This window comes from Sarcophilus harrisii, chromosome 1 (genome assembly GCF_902635505.1).
Source record: "Sarcophilus harrisii chromosome 1, mSarHar1.11, whole genome shotgun sequence".
NCBI lineage: Eukaryota > Metazoa > Chordata > Mammalia > Dasyuromorphia > Dasyuridae > Sarcophilus > Sarcophilus harrisii.
The window spans coordinates 252,311,734-252,332,529 of NC_045426.1; the positions used below are offsets into that span (position 1 = coordinate 252,311,734).

At 36.4% G+C, this 20,796-nt stretch overlaps 1 protein-coding gene across 1 annotated transcript in view; it reads left to right on the forward strand.

The window, feature by feature from the left end:
• Positions 1-20,796, forward strand: part of GABBR2 (gamma-aminobutyric acid type B receptor subunit 2) — a 780,512-nt gene that overhangs the window by 653,838 nt on the left and 105,878 nt on the right. Inside the window, exon 12 of the mRNA XM_012542879.3 lies at positions 3,808-3,915. Coding sequence (XP_012398333.2) covers positions 3,808-3,915 — 108 coding nt within the window. The remainder of the gene's footprint in view (positions 1-3,807; positions 3,916-20,796) is intronic.

The window sequence follows — 20,796 nt, forward strand, 5'->3', positions numbered from 1 at the left end:
TTCTTATTAAAATATGAGATCCTTGAGAATAGGGATCAGCTTATTTTATTGTATTTGTGACCTTTGTGATTGATACAATGCTTGGCATATAATAAATATCCAATATCTGGTCAAAAAAAGATAGATGCACCTCACGGTAGCATGAGGTATCAGATAGTATTGTGAGCCCAATATATATATCCTTGTATCATCGCCCAAAGTAGCCTCAGGATAAGAAGTGAGGGAAAGGCAGTAACTAACCAGCATTTTTGTGAATAAAATTTATGAAAATTCATAAGATCAAAGACATAGAACTGGAAGGAATCTTAGAAAGCCTTTGAGTCAAACACCCCCATTTGTCAAGTTGATGGTCTTAGTTCATAGTTCAGATCTTTACTAATCTAATTTCTTTTACAACCTGGCATCATGGTAGATAATGTGATGAAAGTAAGGATATATGACTTCAGAATATCAATAAATAGGAAGTATCAGGAAGACTAAGGTTCAAATCCTACCTCAGAGACCTACTATCTGTATTACCCTGAAAAACCCTCTCTCAGCCTCAGTTTCTTCATCTGTAAAATGGGAATAATAATTGCACCCATCTCAGGGCATTTTTGAGGATCAAATGAGATAACATTTGTGAAATGCTTTGCAAAACTTAAAGTGTCATATCAACTTATTGTTTGTAATTATGTTATTAGTAGTAGTAGTAATTATTTTTAGACTGAATGCTTTTCAAGCCCCAACAACTTTTCCATTTCTAAGCCCCCAAAATATCACCTTTATATTTTGTCATTTGTTATTGTTGAGTCGCATTTTATTCATGTTTGATTCTTTGTGATATCATTTGGGACTTTCTTGTCAAAGATAATGGAGTAGTTTGCCATTTCCTTCTCCAGTTCATTTTACAGATGAAGAAACTGAGGCAAACAGATTAAGTGACTGAGTCAGGATCACATATCTAGTTAGTACCTGGGGCCAAATTTAAACCAACAACCTGTCTCCATTTTTAAAAAATTAATATGTACCACACAAAAGCCAGTAGTCAGTATCCTTTTGGTCCCAGCAGATTGTTGCTAGAAGCCCTTGCTTGGTGACACATTAGAGTCAGAATGTATCATGTGTCATGATTTCTATGACATGATAATCCTAAACAGATTAATTACAGGCATGAGACTTGAATAAGGTTGATGAATTTGGGATATTCCTTTGTCCATAGTGATCTCAGGATTCTATTTCTTCTTACCCAAAGGGAAGACCTGATCTCCCAAATTCCACTGACTTCAGGACTAAAAAAGGTTACCCTGCCTCTGTGTTTCTGAAAAAGCAGAGACCCCTGCTTTTTGCTAATGGCTACTATTCTGTGTTTGTCTGTGGGTCAAAGTAAGACCTTAGGGAATTGGCTTGTGCTGACCAGATCACTAACAGAAGCAGCCTTAATGAAATTCAGTCTCAAAGTCAAACAGAGAAACTGTGTGTCTGCAGCAGTCATCTACAGGCTCAAAAACAATTGAGAGAGGAAGTCATTTTTTTCCTTAAATAATAAGTTCAATCAATCAGCAAGCTTTCATTAAGTACTTACTATGTGTCAGGCACTGAGCTAGCTAGGTGTTGGAGATACAAAATACAATAAAGGAAATTATCTCCTTACTGGCAAGCAACTTACATTTTAATGGAGAGTTTATATTCTGAAAGGGAATTAAGTCTCAAAAATCAACTCAGGCTGTAAGAAGAAAGCAGGTTTCAAAAGTCTAAAGCACATGGAGTCCAGAACCTATTAAGTAAGCAAATAAAAGACAGTGGAGTTGGAGATAAGCTTTGGATCTGGAGCAGAAGCTATTTTTTTTCTCTGCCAGGTATAACCTGACAGGCAGAAGGGAAGTTGAAGCCCTGCAGACATAGGTACAAGATATAGAGTTGTTTAGATCTACCTACTGTTTTTCCTTATCTCCAGTTATCCTGATCTATATCTGGCCACTGCACCCAGAGGGATCTGGAAGAGAAAGTGAGGCAAGTGACCTTGCACAGCCCTCCCTCCCTTATACCTGACTCACTTGCATATTACAGCATTATCTCCCTGATGTCATGATCCTCTTCAAGAATGAAGGACAAACAGCAATTAGCCTATGTCCAGGTGACACAGTGGATAGTGCATTAGCCCTGAATTCAGGAAGACCTGCCTTTAAAGCCAGTCTCACACACTTACTAGCTGTATGATCTTGGACAAATCACTTAACCCGGTTTGCCTCAGTTTTCCCATCTATAAAATGACCTGGAGAAGGAAATGATGAATCATTCCAGTGTCTTTGCCAAGAAAAGGAATCATAGCGATTCAGACACAACTCAATAACAAGTCTAAATGAGTTTGTCTAAAAGATCTCTAGACTAACCCTCCTTTCATATCCATCTTTCATACCTTACAGTACAATCTGTTTCTCTGTATACATATGTCTTCTCACATTGGTTATTACTAAGGTCAGCTAGCTCCATTTTCTGTTCCAAATCTTTGGGCTTTTTAACTCTACTCTTGGTCCCTTTCCACTTACCTCTCCCAAGTTCCCTGCTCCACTTCTCTGGAACCACAAGAATAGTACTCCACTCCACCCACTTCAAGGTTTGCGTCTCTTCCCACATCTAGTCCCTTCTAGAACATCGGTTAAATTTCATACTTACTTAAGGCACACATTTTTATACTGAAACATAAATAACTCCAAGCTAGAGAAGAGGGGGTGTTTTGTTACATATTAAAAGAGAAAAAAAAAAAAAAACATGAGAAAGGACAAAAGGGAGAATGTGAGGCAGAATGTAATTAATCATAATATTGTAATTGTAAAAAAAAAAAACCTAATAAATATTATAAATTAGTCCAACTAAATCAGATCTGGCTAAATTCAAAGACTGAGCTGGAAAAGTTGTTAGAGATAATTAAGACCAACTGTTTATTTTCAGGAGATAAAAGTGACTTGCCAGTGGTCATGCAGGGCAATAATCAAAGTCCAGGCTAGATCCCAGATCTTCTAAACTTGTGATTTAGTCCTCTTTCCACTACATGAAGCTCATCTTTTTAATGGTGGAGGTTTCGTATATTGGAGAGGTCTTAGAACTTCAAATGTGCAGATCTTCAGAGATCTTCAAATCCTAATACTTCCACTTTCTACTTATTATAGAAGTCATTTAATCTATTTGAACTTCAGTTTCCTTAACAAAGGGTTATATCACCAAGACTCATATCCAGCTTAGATAAATTCTAAATTTATCATCTTTTGAAACCCAGTGTTAATTCAAGTCAGGAAAAATCTAGGTGGAATTTGAACCAGGTAAAAGGTAAAGTTCAAGAGGCACAGGTAAAAAGTGGGAAATGGGAGTTGGAAGAAGAAAAAGGGGGAGAGGGTTTCAGTGTCATTCAGGCCTGAAGTCACTTTGTAGTTGTCTGAAAGGTTCCTTCTCCTGCTGTAAAAATATAACTGTCTCTAAGACAGTGAAAGTTCTGACATAAGCAGATTTGGGGAGTTCACTGTTTTGGATTTCTCCAAATATGTTTAGAATTACATACTTTTCAGGCTTGTAGTTTTAAAACATGCATCTAGAGAAGAAATTTGGAATGCTTTCAAAAGTCAAAAAATTTAATTTGGTCACAAGATGTCAGTTAACACACATTTATTAAATGATTTATGTGTCAAGCTGTGGAGATTCGAAAGAAAAGAAAAACAGATCCTTCCTTCAAGGAGTTCACATTCTGATGGGGCAGACAACAAGCAAATAACTACATGCATATATACACTACAGAGAAGAGATGTAAATTTCTGTCTTCTCTTGGATTTTTAGGTCCGAACCTGGATTCTCACGGTGGGCTACACAACCGCTTTTGGAGCAATGTTTGCAAAAACGTGGAGGGTCCATGCTATCTTCAAAAATGTGAAAATGAAAAAAAAGGTAATTCCCACCTAATTCTCTAAAATAGCAATGACATATTCCACATCCATGTGAACCCAAATTGGGTGTTTACCATGGATTGTCTTTTTAAACTTTCCAAGGAGCTGAAGCAAATTTCACAGGCAATGTTACCACCACTTTTATAACTGGGTTCTGTAAAAACTAGCATTGTGGGGCACTGTCACCCACTGGTATGCATTTGGTGGCAAATACTCATTTTGGGATGAAAAGGGTGAACTTAAACTGTGGAACCCATACCATTTAATTAAACCCAAATTGGTCAATTAACAGTATATAAGTGCTTACTGCATGCCTGTCAGATTTTGTGATAAGTGCTAGGAATACAATAAAAAGAAAAAGAAAAAAAAAAACAGTCCCTACCCTCAAGATGATCACATTCAAATGGAGGGGCTCACATTTCAAAATAGAGCAGGTCCTAGTCCACATTCCCCAGACTAGGTATCCTCAATGGTAGATTAAGACCCCTTTGTGGCCCTTAAAAACCTGTACAAGATGATCTGACCCCGTCCTTATCCTGTTCCTCTAGTTTCCATACTATAAAAAAAGAAAAAAACATCTCCAGCAAGGTGGGCAGAGACCCAGGTCAACTGTTTCCCTTTCTGTTAACTCTTTGGAGTGCATAGTATATAGAGGCCCTAAATTCTTGCCTGATGGACCTTTTAGATAGTGTGGCACCAGCTTCCCCCTGAATAATGAGACAGAGGTTCTAGGGAAGTCTCTTGGCCTGTGAAATCTGAAAAAGCTTAGCCCTTGTCATGAGCTGGACTTGGGAGGATCAGAAGTTGAAAAAATATTAAAAATTCAAAAAGTCAGGGACAAAGTCAGGGCTTTTGCCTTGGGCCAGACCAGACCACTTAAAAGATATTAGTATTTCCCACAAGACCATCAGGATCAACAGGGGTCTTCCTGATCTCTTGTTTTTGTTCTTTATGCTCTTATCAGTATCTTCTTGATTATTTTATTAATCATCCAACAATTAAAAATGCTACTGGGTTTAATGTACTTCACCCTCTCCATATCCACTAAGAGGCCCCTTTGCTCTGGACTTACACACAGAGTGACCAAGTTCAGTCATTGGGTATGTCTAACACCTAGAAGACAGACCATACTCTTCTCAAATACTTTGGGTTTTATGGCCTAATCTAGGGCCCTGGAGAAAAAATAATAATAATTAAAGCTTAGATTGTGCTTATGCCTAGATCTCCTCAAAGGGAAGAATAGAACGATTCTTAATGTGTAATGTAAATCAGGTATGGGACAGATATTTATTTTCAACATTCAAAAAAAATGCTTAACATAAAAAGCTTTCATAAGTATACATAAACAAGACTTTAGCAATCATTGACATATAAGATAAAATAATGTTATACTCTCAAGCAATTGAGGCTTAAATTTCAAAACATGAAGCAGTTTCTGGCCTGCTTAATAGGTACATTTTACCTCAGTTAGGCACTGTCCTAACAACTCCCTACAGATTCTTGTCTTCTAGCAAGCCAGGCTAGGAATTTAGCTTTTCCAGAGTATCTTCTCAGATGCAGAAACTCTCCTTGTCACTATTCATACCATGACACTAAGGACAATTTACTTCATTTTTGAAGGACCTTAAACATTTGGCTTGTGTGGGCATTCTACTCTGAAATAAAAGTAAAGGAACTAGATGCTATAGTGTCAAAGCTCATTCTACACTTTATGTTATATTTGCCTTCACAGAACTATCCTCTATGCCTAAGAGTCTCTATTTCTCTCCCCCATCTCTTCTCACTGAAATTCTAGATTCCTCAAAATCCAATTTAAATACTACTTTCCCAGAAAGTCTTCCCAGATCCCAGTTGGAAATAGTCTTTCTCTCTTCAAACCGCAAATAGCACTTTCTACAATTCTAATATTTCTATCATAATCCATTCTCCACTATAATAAAATTATTATATTATTATTATTATTTACCATAATAGATGTTCTCCCACTTGACTATAGTACCACTAATGTTTGGTGCTAGCCATTATTTTGAGCAACAATACAAAGCTCATACTTTCCCTTTGACACTATAGACAGTATATAAGTGTGCTCTTCCTTCCTTTCCTCTCATTATGACAGCTGTTCATTGAGTCCTGTCCATTAGTTGCTTACAAACAAAACAGAATGACCAGTTATAGATTCCTGTTTCCCCCCCCTTTTTATTGTAGCCACAGATGCCACTCACTCTGCTGCCCACTGTGACCTGTTTTAGCTTCATTTTTTCTTCAAACATTTCTTGAGCACTGACTGTGAATATAACCCTGTGCCAGACAATACTGGGTCCATTAAGGTAGTCATGGAGGGTAACAGATCACCCCAAACCCCAACACCAATCACAACACAGCAATGATTTTAAAATTCTCATGGGAAGTTTCTTCCTGGCAGGTCAAAATTTCCTTACCAGCCTTATCTTCATGATTATTAGCAATGATATCATTCCTAAACATATTGATTTTCAGTCCTTCTAGTGTATTATGAAAGAAATTATTTAGCTAGCCTAGAAAGAAATAATCTTTGACAGAGGAATGTTTTCGTATACATTCCAACTCTATTAGCTTTTCCCTAGGGAGCCCTAGATATTTCTAGAAAATGTAGCACTCTCTTCTCTCCCAAGCTTGGCCATTCCCATCAAAAATCAACGAAAGCTCTAATCATGTGCTTCTTTCAGGTCTTCTATGACATTACTTTTCATGAGCATTCTATAAAGACTTTGAGTTTGGCTCATTTATATAATAAATATAAGGAAGTGCCAGTGTGGAAAATCCCTGCATAAGTATAAATTAGGCAAATCAACCCTAATTTGTAGTCTTAGACAGTTACCTTGGCGTTTAAATGAAGTGATTTTCCCATGTTCACTAGTATGCATCAGAGACAGGATCTGAATCAATATCTTCCTGATTCTGAGGCTAGCTCCTCTATCTTTTAACTTTTGTATAAAGGAAGGAATTCATCCAGTTTTGCATGTTTATGAAATGATTAAAGCAAAGAGAAAATACTTCATCATAATCTGATTCAGGACTTTGTTTTCATTACTTTAGTTTTACATATGTAGGTGAGTTAGTTTTTTATGCTATTTAATTATATAAATTTAGAAATACTTTTGTAACCTTGAAAAAATGATCTAATTTTTTGAATCTCAGTTTTCTCACTTCACAAATATGAAAGGTTGGCTAGAAGATTTCTAAGGTTACTTCTAATCCTAAATTTATATAATAGTATGGAGTTAGAAATTCCCTTTGGTCCAGCATGATCCAGGGGAAAAAGAATTGACTTTGGAGGTATGAGAGCAGTTTTGAATCCCAGTTACAACATCAACCTAAATGATCACAGGCTCATGACAGCCTCATTTTCCTCATTTGTAAAATGGAGATGTCGATATTTGCCCTGTCTACTTCACAAGATTATTCAAGCTACAAAGCTTGGTAATAAGGGAAGTACAAAGTTTCTATGAAGAAAGTATTTTGTAAACCTTGTTGTTCATTCGTGTCTGATTCTTTGTGACTCCATGACATGCCAGACCGTTCTATCCTCCACTGTCTCTTGAAGTCTATCCAAGTTCATGTTCACGACAATATCTATCCATCTCCTCTTCCACTGTCTCCTTTTTCTTTTGCCCTCAATCTTTCCCAATATCAGAATCTTCTCCAGTTTTCTCAATAGTCAAAATATTTAAGCTTTGCCTTCAGCTTTTAACCTTCCCATAAAGAGCCCAAATTAATTTAAATATTGACTGATTTGAGCTCCTTAATATCCAACAGACTCTGAAAAGTCTCTCCAGCACCATAATTTGAAAGTATTGCTGTGCTCAGTCTGCAGTGCTCAGCTTTCCTCACACTCCAACTCACATAGCCATACATTGTTACTGGAAAAATCATAGTTTTAACTATATGGAACTTTGTTGACAAGGTGATGTCTCTGCTTTTTAGTATTCTGCCCAGATTTGCCATAGCTTTCCTTCCAGGGAGATTGCACCTTTAAATTTCAGGGCTATAATTACAGGCTACAGTGATCTTTGAGCCCAAGAACATAAAATCTGATACTGCTTCTATTTCTTTTCCCTCTATTTGCCAGGAAGTGATGGCAAATCTTAGGTTTTTGTTTTTGAGGAGGGGATTATCTTAAGCCAACTTTTACACCTCTTTCATCCTCATCATGAGACTTTTTAATTTTAAATTTATTTAAATTTTAATTTTAATTTAACATGTCTGAGATTGTTAATATTTCTCCTGGCCACTTTAATTCTGGCTTTTGATTTATCCAGTCTGGCATTTTGCATGAAACATTCTGTATATAAGTTAAATAAATAAGATGGCAATATACAGTTTTGTCATATTCCTTTCTAATCTTAAACCAATCAGTTGTTCACGTTATTTCTTGACCTGCCTACAGGTTCCTCAAAAGACAAGTAAAATGATATGGTATTCCCATCTCTTTGAGGACTTGCTACATTTTGCTAATAGAATAATCACTGAAGCAGAACCAATTTTTTTTTCTGGAATTCCCTTGCTTTCTCCACAATCTAATGAATGTTAGTAATGTGGTGTCTAGTTGCTCTGCCTCTTTGAAAACCAGCCTGCTTTTCTGGTAATTCTCACTTTACATATTGCTGAAGGCTGGCTTTTAAAATATTAAGCATAGTCTTGCTGGCTTATGAAATAAGCATAATTGTTTGATAATTTGAACATGACTTGGCTTTGCTCTTCCTCAAGAATGGGAGCATAAACTGATCTTTTTCAATACAGTGACCACTGCTGAGTTTTCCAAATTTGTTGGTATACTAGGTGCAGCATTTTAACAGCATCGTTTTTTGGGATTTTAAATAGCTCAGCTGGAATTCCATCACCTCCACTAATCTTATTGTTCGAAATACTTGGTATAGCCCACTTGAATTTATTCTCCAGGATGTCTGGCTTTATTTCTGTAACCACACCATTGTGGTTATTGGGGATGTTAAGATTTTTCTTGTATATTTCTTTTGTGTATTCTTGCCAACTCTTCTTAATCTCTTATATTTCTGTTAAGTCCCTACCATTTTTGTATTTTATCATGGATATTTTTTGCATAAAGCATTCCATTGATATCTTAAAGAAAGATCTCCTATCTTTCCTATTCTATTGTTTTCTTCTGTTTCTTAAAGTGTTATAAAAATATGATGATGTCACTATGAAATCAGGAATCTGGTTTGTATTGATATTAGTTGTGACAGATCCATCCCCAGTAAGAATCTCAGCCCTTTCTTCTTTCTTTTTACCTCCCTTCCCCCAGAATTTAGAATTCCTGGATCCTATGTGGCTGTTGACACAGCTTGAATGAAATAAGAGTCAACAACTATTCCACTGGCCCATGTTTCTTCTATGTGTTATCCCTGGAAATTAGAGTAAGAGCAGGAACTAGCTCCCTTTTTCAATTCATATTTTTTATTGCTTAGCCACAGAATTTAAAAGATAGTAAGTAGGTTTTCATTCATTCATTCAAGATACAATTCAAACAAAGATCTTAACTAAGACAGTTCCAATATGAATACATTTTAAGTTTTTCTCTTTTTAAAAAATTCCATTGAGCCTAATGTGGTGGTGCACTCTTGGTAATCCTTTCTTCTGGGGAGGCTGACTTGAGGATTACTTCAGGAGTTCTGAACTGCCATGCACTAAGAGAGTTGCATGTCTGAGCTGAATCTGATATGAATATGATAAGTCCGTGAGCATAGGAGGCCAGAAGACTTCCTAAGAAAGGGGAAAACTAGTCCTGTTGGAAATTGGGCAGGACAAAGCTTCCTTGCCACGGTATGGTCAGATTAGGCTCATGAATGGCTACTGTACTTTGGGTCTTGTTGAGAGAGTCTATAAAAAAATTAATAATAATAAAATAAGATATAAAATATTAAAAATCCAATTGAAGGACACAATATGGTGGGGGTGGGAAAGAGGAAGAGATCGTGGCCTTACCCCTATGTATTACCACCCATCAGATGAACAGTATAGGCCTGTAGGAAAAAGTTTGCTTATTTAACAACTCCAAAGGGTTTGCCTTCTGAGAAGTAGCTAAACCATAAGATGGAGATACTATATAGGATCCTATTTTCAACTGGAATGTCAAAGTATGGCCATCAGGGCCTAGCACCCTGAACTCAATTCCCTTTTAAGGAAAACATTAGCTATTGTGATTGCTCCATGTGTTTTATCTGTAACTGTTTGAGCTTTCTGAATTTTTGGTAGGGAGAAAGAAGGTGATCACCTACGTGGCATCAGTGGCTAGAGGGCAATCAAAATACTTACCTTACAAGTAGGAATTGTTTCATCCTTCATGCTTAACCTAGAGCTTGGCCATAGGCACTGAATGTGTCTATCATAATAGGTACTTAATAAATGCTTGTTGCTAGATTGAGAATAGTATCCGATTTTCTTCTCAACATTCTCAGGTCAGAGAATACAGAAAAACACAGAACATAGATATGAATTCTCTACTCCAAGAGTAAGGATATTTCTTCTAAACAAGTGTGTTGGGAAAGTCTATGAAGTGAAAAAATTGAGGGAATCGATAAATGATTATAATTTAGATACAAGCTTTCTAAAGCTAAAAAATAATACTTAATAGAAACATATCGGTGCTATAGTAATTATTTTAAAGGAGAGTTCATATATCATTTTTCAAATCACAAAATAGATCAGCCCATATAGTCTATTATGAGACCGATGTCAATCTCATGGTGGGGCTAGAAGCTAGATTTCAAGGAACTGAGATGTAAGCAGAAGGCCTCAATTGCTCAGAAGCATAACAGAATTGGGAAAGAGAGAGAGCTCAGGACAGATCACCTTAAGTTTTTCATTGGAGCTCATCTGCTGAGAGGACACATTCACATGGCAGCAGAGGATGGCTTGAACATCTTCAGTGATTTGTAGAATTCTAGCAACAGGAATAGCTGTCCAACAGGGAAAATACATGGCTTCTATTGGACTATCTTTCTGGACAAACTGTGAAATAGGCAATACCATATATTACCAAAGACAGCCCCTGCTGGAACAATATGACCACTTTCTAAAGTCCTGGCAAGTCTTCCTAATCCCCGCCAACAAGAGCAAACCCCCCAAAAAGTCTGGAGGTTTCTAAAGGGACAGGGGTGGGTCCTGAAATATAGAAGTAAATTCTAGGCACTAAGCCAAGATTTGCTTTGGAATGATTTAGCATTGATGGACCAATTCCAGGAGGGACTGATTGGCTGATACCCTTCAAGATGAACCAGACTGTGCAAAGATTGCTATGTCCTTGTCTGAGCTGATTCAATTATGATTATAGATCAAGGGTTCATTACAGCCTGGCATGGCCCATACTTCCTACTTCTTAGTCTTTACCTAGCAAACTGGATACCTCCTATTCTACAAGACCAACCCATGATGTGCTGTGAGCCTCAGATGACCACCAGGGAATATGAAACAAAAATAATAATAATAATGGACATTTATATAGCATCTTAAAGTTTGTAAAATATTTTACATACATTATCTAACTTAATCCTCCAATAATCCTATGAATTATATATATATGTGTGTGTGTGTGTGTTAGATGAATTATTTTATTCATTTTACAGATGAGAACACTAAGAGAGGTTAAAGAATTTTCTAAGGGTTACATACCTAGTAAGTGTCAGAGACAGGTTCTACTTCATCCTACCATTCCTACTAGCCATTATCCTATATAGCATCCCTTTCAATTCATCAACCAATTAATCAATAAGTATTTATTAAACTCATTGCTATGCACTATACTAATCTACTCACTGGGGAATGCATTCAATTCACATTCACATCACTGGTCAAGTGACATCTGGAGAAAAATATATGAATTTCATCAGGTTATAGAACAATAGACTCAAAGTGAGGAAGACTTGAATTCAAATCCTGCTTCAGATACTAGCAGTATGACCATGAGCAAGTCATTTGACTTCTGTCTGACTGTTTCCCCCTCCATAAGGTTGGGATAATAATAATAATAATGTGGTTTGGAAATCTAGAGGTCTGGAATAGAACCAGAAGAAGAATAAAAGTTCCATTTTGCTGCAGGAGCAACTCAAAGAGCAGAGGTGCACCTTACAACAGTATGCTTTACATTGAAAAAGACACAAGTTTTGTTCCATGGCAAAAAGACTCAAGGAGATGATGGGAATTCCAGAATGAGACAGAATGGTTTGTAAGTCTGAGAGCCAGGCACAGCACTGGAAGAAGGAATCTTATATTAGGACATAAACTCATTTTCTATAGACTCACTGAAAGTATCTTAGAGTGGGGCAGCTAGGTGACACAGTAGATAGAGGATAGACAAATAAATAAACAAATAAGTGAATGAATGACTAGATGAATAAATAAGAAAACATCTTAGAGTTAACTCAAGTAGGAAACAGGCTGACAAGGATAACATGTATTTCATCCTCTTCCTCCAGGGTTCTAATTTCTTCTGATAAATCGCTATTTTTTGAAAGCTTTTCATTCCATGAATGGAAATCTAAGTCTAAAATAGTCCTAGGAAATTATAAGTATTAAGTATAGCAATGTCTATGAAAAATGTTGTTCATAAATTTTTGTAGGTCTGGATAATGGTAGGAAACAGTTTTTCTTATTGCTGTAGAGTTTATTTCCTGAATTCTCAAGGATATTGTGGGGTTTATAATATAATATGCAGATTTCTTCTCTAGTTAGTTTGCAAAAATAGAGGGCTTCTGCTATATAATTCTACCCATCCAATATTGTCTTTCTAGATATCCAACAGATGTTAAATTTGTTGTCATATGCAATAATATGTTCCACAATTTCTACCATATAATTCATAATCTACATTAATAAATATCTCAGGACTCTAAAAATATGCTGACATTGAGGTCTGCAATAAACTACCTGATCCTAAATCATTCTCTATCATAAACTCTTTTACTTTTGTGAATGGATGCTCATGGCTCAGTCATTTGTTTGATGCATCTTGGTCCTCCTATTGGTAGTTGAATTCATGAGGACATCTTTTGATTTCACCATTCTTATGCTACTTATTACTATAGTGGCTATTGTAAACCTTATTGTAAAATGAAGGAGTTAGACTAGATTATCTCCAAGGCCTTGCCCAGCTCTAACATTTGACATTCACACATCAAAGTAGGAAATCCACCAAGGATGAATAAGAATTATTTTTTTAAAATACTCTCCATCTACAAAGACAGCCACTTTAATACTCCTTCTCCACCCTCAGTACTATCTATTTACATATTGAATATTTGCTTTGAGAGTTATTGGTTTTCCCATTAGCCAGGATGGATCTCACTGAGCAGGCCGTGCTTTCCATCTCTTTCCCCTTGTAAACATATACAACAGAGCTAGCTGGGATGTTATCAGTTTCAGCACTATTTGTATAATGTTAATCAATGAAGAGTGACTGTAAAGATCAGAGCAAAAAATGTGTAACCCCACAGAATGGCCCATAACAGCATATACATCAAGACACAGGTTACAACAACAAAAAGTAACAGCAAAAGTTCATAGTCACTCAGTATATTGTGAAGAAAGCAATGTCCCAAAACTCTCTGTGAAAAATGTGACCTGGAAAGAGCTTCAAATGTCAAAGGAGTCAAATATAGCAGAGGCAGCCTACTGGGGGAAAAGATACTGAGCAGGTAAAGTAGCAAATTTGATAGACAAAAGAAAGACCTCTTCACTACTAAACTCAACCAACTATTTGAAAGAATTGGAGACAATGAGCTGGGATTAATTCTGATATTAAGTAGATCTGTGTTCACACACTTATGAGGGTTTCTAGATGCAGATTATGAACTCCATATAAATCAACCTAGGTAGAAGAGATGATTCCAAAGTCTCCATCACCATCACTTCCAGTTCCCCTTCTGTCTTTTTCTTCCATGGCCCCATGGGTTGCATCATAATATAACTAGATATCTGAATTCATCTAAGTCCTGCATTTATAATTTTTTGAAGTCAACTATGTATATAGAAGATGAGGATGACATTATTAGACTGTAGCTCAGTTGAGGAAGACTTGGTACATCTTCAAGCTTAATAAGCCATTAGATATGGTGGCCAAAAAGGGTAATGAAATTTCAAGCAACATAGTATCCAAAATAGTGATAATGATTTACGGTTTTGTTCTATCCTGGTAGACTAAATGTTATGTGCTGTATTCATTTCTGAGTTTTGTACTATTGATATACTAGAACACAAGCAGAGTTTGTGAGGAAACCATATTAATTCAAAGAAACAGGGCTTCCTAAAGAAGAGAAGTCATAATAGCTGCTTCAAATATTTGAAGGACTGATATATGAAAAGAATTAGAGTTATTCTTTTGATCCCCAGAGGGGCAAATTAGAACCCATGAATAGAGTTCCTAAGAGACAGATTTCAACTTAATATCAGAAAGCATTAAGCTGTACAAAACAGAATGGGTTGCCTTTTGAGATCATTAGTTCCCCATCACTGACCTCTTGGCAGGGAAGTTGTAGAGGGGAGTAATCCATCAGGGAGATGTCATAGAATCTTCAGATTCTATGATTCAGAAACATTGTAATTTTTCAGCATAGACAAAGAATTCCACTTAGGTCAGGAGTAATAACTCAAAAATGTGAATTTCTTCTTTGTGTGATATGTTTTATGAGGTCAAGGTAATGACCTGCATGATCCATAGTATAATTCATGACATAAATGAAGGATAGTCATTGGTGCCTCTCTCCAAAGGGACCACCAGTGGCTATAATAGCTTAATTAAGTGAATATCGAGTACAGAATATACTGACTCCACATACCAGTATGTCTTAAAGCAAAAGGAAAGAAAGGATTCTAACAAATATATAAAGCAGAAGTTAGGGGGAATAAAAGGTCAGAATGAATTAGTAAAATTGTTTAATTGTAGATCAATTATAAAGTAAACTTTATTACTTTTTAAGTCTGTCTTGTACGTGTGGTCCGATCAAGGCAAAATAAAATAAAACAATCACTTCCCTCATTTAGGACACAATACTTCTGGTGTTGCTCTTAAAATTATATTGGCAGGGCAGCTAGATGGCACAGTGGATAGAGCACCAGCCCTGAAGTCAGGAGGACCTGAGTTCAAATGTGACCTCAGATACTTAACATTTCTTAGTTGTGTGACCCTAAGCAAGTCACTTACCCCAATTGCCTCAGGAAAAAAAATTATATTGGTTATTTTCACTGCCATATCACAGTGGTGACTTGTACTCCACAGTGCTTACAGATAGTAAACTCTTTATAAATAATTGCTGAATTGAATTGAACTAAACTATTGAAAAGCATCCATTCATTCAGTTGCCTAGGAGAAGTTCTCAGAGTTCCTGTTTTAAGGCTATATAAGACTGACTGAAAAGCACTGTAGCATAATAAATAGAGCCTGCTGGCCTTAATGTAAGGAAAACTTGATTTGGAATTCCATCTCTAATACATACTGGCTGGGTAATCATGGGCATGTTATATTTAACATTTCAGATCCCCAGGAAACTAAAACAATGAGCCACTGATAAAAACCAGACCTTTTAATAGCACCACAAATATCATAAATATAATTGCTTGTGTGACTATAACCTAAAAATCATAGAATTTTAAAATTAGAAAGATCATTTCATTTGACCCTCTGTTTTAACAAATGAGGACATTAAGGGTTTATATGACATGCCCAAGGTCATCTGGCTAGTTAGTAGCAAAACTGAAAATGCCTTCTTCCTGTCCCTTAGCTCATATCATTTCTCAACATAGAATTATATGGTTGTAGATTTTGGAGTTAAAAGCAAGGCATCTAAATTGTGTTGTAGATAGAGCACCAGTCCTGGAATCGGGAGAACTTGAATTCAAATTTGGGTCCAGATGTTTACAGATTGTACAACCCTGGTCATGTCACTTAGCCCTCATGGCCTCCCAAAAAAAGAGTCAGAAGGGTACCCTAGAGGTCACTAAAACCAACTTCTTCATTTTCCAGCTGAGGCATATGACTTTTCCAAGGTCACATAGCTAGCAAGGTCTGAATTGAGGTTTGAAGCCGGGTCTTCCTGACCACAAGTCCTATGTCTTATTCACCACATCAGATTCCTTCTCATTAGTGACAGCCCCCTGTTTATTAGAAGAGCCTGAAAGTGGAACTAATGCATCCTCTTTCCAAATCTAACGGTTTTTTTTCCACTGTGAAACTTTACATTCTAGAGGCTGATCCTCCACAGACTATTTATTTTCTCCTCAATGCTGTGCCTATAATTAAATTAAATTGTCATGATGTAGGCAGTGTTTTTTGGTCTCCAATTTCCATTCAGGTAGCTCTACCTGTGATCATCTTAATAGCAGGTTATACTTTTTAGCTGCTTACTTGCAATTCTCCTGAGGAAGGTTCCTATTTACCTAAGTTACGAGTTTAGGTCCCTATGTCCTCTTTTATCTGTAGCAAGCAGAAAAGGGGATGGGGGAAAGTAACTAAGACAAGATAAGATTTTCCTCCCTTTCACCCACTCCTACATAACTTCTTGTCCCTTGAAGGGAACTAGGCAGTGCAGCCAGCCAGTGTCCTCAACCTGAAGTTCAAATTTCTCCTCAAATATTTATTGATTGTGTAACCCTAAGCAAGTGACTCTCTTAGTCTCAATTTCCTAATCTGTAAAACTGGGTTGATAGCAGTGCCTACCTCACAAGATTGTCATGAGGATCAATGAGATAGCATATGTATATTTTTGTTTAGTCATTCTATCATGTTTGACTCTTCATGACCTATGAACCACAGCATATCAATACCGTCTATGGTATTTTCTTGCTAAATATACTGAACAGTTTGCCATTTCCTTCTCCAGTAGATTAAGACAGAATTTAAGGATTTGCCCAAGGTCACAAGGCTAATAAGTACATAAGGCCAGATTGGAAGTCAGGTCTTGATTCTAGGCCCAGCACTTTATCCACTGAACCACTTTAGCTTGTCTATCACAGGTATGGTACATCTCAAATCTTAAAGTGCATGTTAATTCTAGTTGTTATTGTTGTTAAAGCCAGGGACTCTTAAAGTAACACTTTAATTTTTTATAACAGGCTTTGGACACAAGCTTCTAATACAATGGCTTCTTGAGGGTCAGTCTCCCCTATTCTCATCACTTTCACCAATTTAGCTTTCAGGAAAAAAAAATATTTTTGAATTATTACTCCTGACCTACGTGGAATTCTTTGTCTAGGCTGAATTAAACAAAAATATACTGAAGGTCCTCTACAGTATGGATTACTGGATACTTCTGAAGTTCTCAAAATGAGTCTGTCACCTTAAGTATGTTGAACCCTATCTCATTTGAATTTACACTGTTACTTTGCACTACTAAGAAAGAATTTGCTAAATAAAAGTAAACCCAGTGTCTGTTCCAATTAACACAAATTTCCTATTGGTGAGGTACAAATCAATGATTTACTATATGTGTTGATATTGAATGAGTCATAGATTTAGTACCATGGATAATACCTTGGAGATCATAGAGTTTAATCCCTTCATTTCATAGATGATAAAATTGAAGCATAAAAAGGTTATTTGTCTAAGGTCACACACCTAACAAATTATCTGAGGCAGGATTCAAACTTCGTTCTTCCTGATTCCAAGTCCTGTGCCCTATCAACTATGGAATGCCAGTATAGTAATTTTACAATAATTATTTTCTCAAAAATCAGTAAATTCTCCAAATACCTTTAAAAGAAACACAGATGCCTGAGTCTCAATTAAAAGGATAGAATGATGAATAGATAATCAAAGAGGAATATCTATCTTCTGGTGCTAGAAAGTGAATTCATGCCCTTTAAACCAAATCTAATATTTTTTTCATTTGTACCACTCTGGTTTTCTTACTATGTTATGGTTAAAAGAATGTGGTTTGGAATCGAAGTCCCAGGCTTCAAATTTTCACTCTGTTACTTACCTATCTGCATAATTCAAACAAATCTTTCCACCTCTTAGATCTCAGTTTTTTTTTCATCTGTTACCTTTTGAGATCATTAATTCCTCTCTCACTAAGTTCTTGGCAGGGAAATTACAGAGAAGATTCATCCATCAGGCAGATGTCTTCTGAGGTTCTTGGAGTCTATGATTTAGAAACTGTGGGGTTTTTTAGCATAGACAAAGAACCCCACTTAAAGGAATAATAACAAAAGGGGTTTGGATTAGATTGCCTCTAAGGTCCCTTCCAATTCTATGTCTTTGAAATGTGTCATAAATCTAGAGTTGGTCCTTTGATTTCTATATGAATGAGTATTGAAGAGTAGTCTAAGAGACTTTAGGAGAAAAGAGTCATTTCCAAGAGAGAGGGCAGGCTGAACATTAAAGGAAAAGAAGGATTTCAATAGGCATAGGTGTTTCAAGTATGAGCAAAATGAAAAGTTCTAAGGATGCAGAATTAGGGAAGGGGAATACTGGGGGATAAGACCGGACAGGAAGAAAAAGACTAGATTGTGAAAGAACTCATGTCATGCCAAGGAATTTTATGTTTGCTACACAATGAAGAGTCATTCAAGATTTGTGTGTTTATACCTGGTAATTAGAAAAATTACTGATAAGCACTGTGAAAGGTGAATTAGAGAGGGGACAAACTAGAAGAAAGACTCATTTAGGAGACTGTAATAATAGGCTAGTCAAGAAGTTTATAGACAACATTCTATATACGTAAACATTCTTAAATGACTAAACTATATATGTCTGTGTCTATGAAGCCTTTGATATGAGAAAAGCCTCTTTACTGGGACATTAATTTATTTTAGATTCATCTTCTGAGGTATGTAGGAATCCACTTATATCTTCTGTTCTATTCACATTAACTTGTGTCTCACCCACATTCCCTGATATCAGCAGTCCTAAATCAAGTGGTTTTTAAACTTCCTATTTAGGCAGAAAATATAAAACAAAACAGTTGACAAATAGCTAATTATCTGAAGATTAGGTTCTGCTCTTTCTCTCTCCTTTTTAAATAACCCAGACTTCTCTTCTTTCCCTGATTCTCTTTTCCTACTGTGCTGATCTATTGGCTCCCAAACTTATACCTGCCTCTGATTCATGGTTGCAATCTCTTAGTCTCTGGTTTGTAAATGTTCACTTATCTAGACCCTTTAACCCATACCTTAATCTTCTGCTCCCCAGATCTTCACTTGTGTAAGACCCTAATCTAAGATCCTAATCCTAAATGGATACTTGTTGATCACAATTCTACTGTTTTCCATGCCATGGCATGGCAATAAATATGTAAGTAGGAAGTTGAGGGACATAATTTCTTCAAGATTCTCTGAAGTTTTGAGTTTTTGAGTTCATGTCTAATCTGGACTCTCAAAACTCTTGGGACATTAGGGCAGTCTCAGAACTGAACTTTATTATCAATATATTTTGAAGGGCTTTTCATTCTCACCACAAACTTCTTTATCAAAATACTGACTCTTGTCATATGAAGAATGTCTTTAATTCTTCCATGAGACATAAGATGCCAAGTGAAGGAATGTACACACACACACACACACACACACGCACACACACACACACAATCCTACACTATTTAGTATGATGATGTCAAACTCAAATAAAAAGGAAAGGTGCCATCAAACTACATATAAGATCCTTGGTTGTTGTTCAGTCATGTCCAACTCTTCATGACCCATTTGGAATTTTCTTGGCAAAAATAGTGGAGTCATTTGTCATTTCCTTCTCCAGCTCATTTTACAGATGAGGAAACTGAGGTAAAAAACGTGAAGTGACTTGCCTGGAGTCATCCAGCTAGTAAGTGTCCGAGGCCAGATTTAAACTCAGGCAGATGATTATTTCCTGAATAAAGGCCCAGCACTCTATGCACTGCATCACTTAGCTGCCCTATAAGACTCCTTACTCCTCTTGACTTAGAAAACCACAAATTAACATTATGTTTTATTGTATTTTCTTGTGAAATATTTCCCAGTTACATTTTAATCTTATTCTAGGGAATTCAGGAGTGATGTGGTTCATGAACTACTAATAAAACCCATATTTGATACCTCTGGTTTAACACACCAAAAAAAACAGACAAAAAAGATGTACCTATGTAAGCTTCTTCTCAGAAAACCCAATGTACCAAAACTCTTCCAAAAGTTCAGAGTTTCATCTGGGTTTTGGTGTCATTCTGTGAATCTAGACTACTGAAAAGCAGAAAAGTGGGACAACCTAATTATGTCTTCTGGGCTTGATAACAGTCTTTTTTCTTCCTTAAGTGTTCTTGATATTAAGTCCTGTATGCTTTTAGATATAGTACAGCCAGCTGTATCTATGAGATTTATGACTATTGTTTTGTGTCAATCACTGACCATGGTCCTGACAATACCCTCAACGTGTGGGTAATATCATCTTTTTTAAAAAGTATAGTGATGAGAATTTAAGTATATAGGCTGGTGATTAATGTTATCCTCTCTCTGTTGTCATTATCATTGTTGTTTTGAAAATTATCTGTGGGGAAGCTAGGTGGTTTCTTTATACTTAGCTAAATTGTTCCTCAAAAAGCATATATAGAATGTTTCTGGAACCATACTCAAAATTTATCTGCTTGGTAGAATTTACCTGAACTTTGGTCTGTAGCCAGAGCCCTGGAGAATCCAGGGTCAACTCCATGTCCTAAAATGAGATCTGAGTAGAGGTTTGGAAAACTTTCTTTAAATATTCTCTGACCCCATACCTTCTGCCTCTGTACTCCTTCACCCACATTAAAGGAAGGTAAGTAGTGTAGGGGAGGGGACAAGGAAAGGGAGAAGGGTAAAGAATCACATACACCAGAATCACTCAGAGTTGGAAGCACCTGGCAGCATAGACCCAGAAGGAAATAAAGGAATG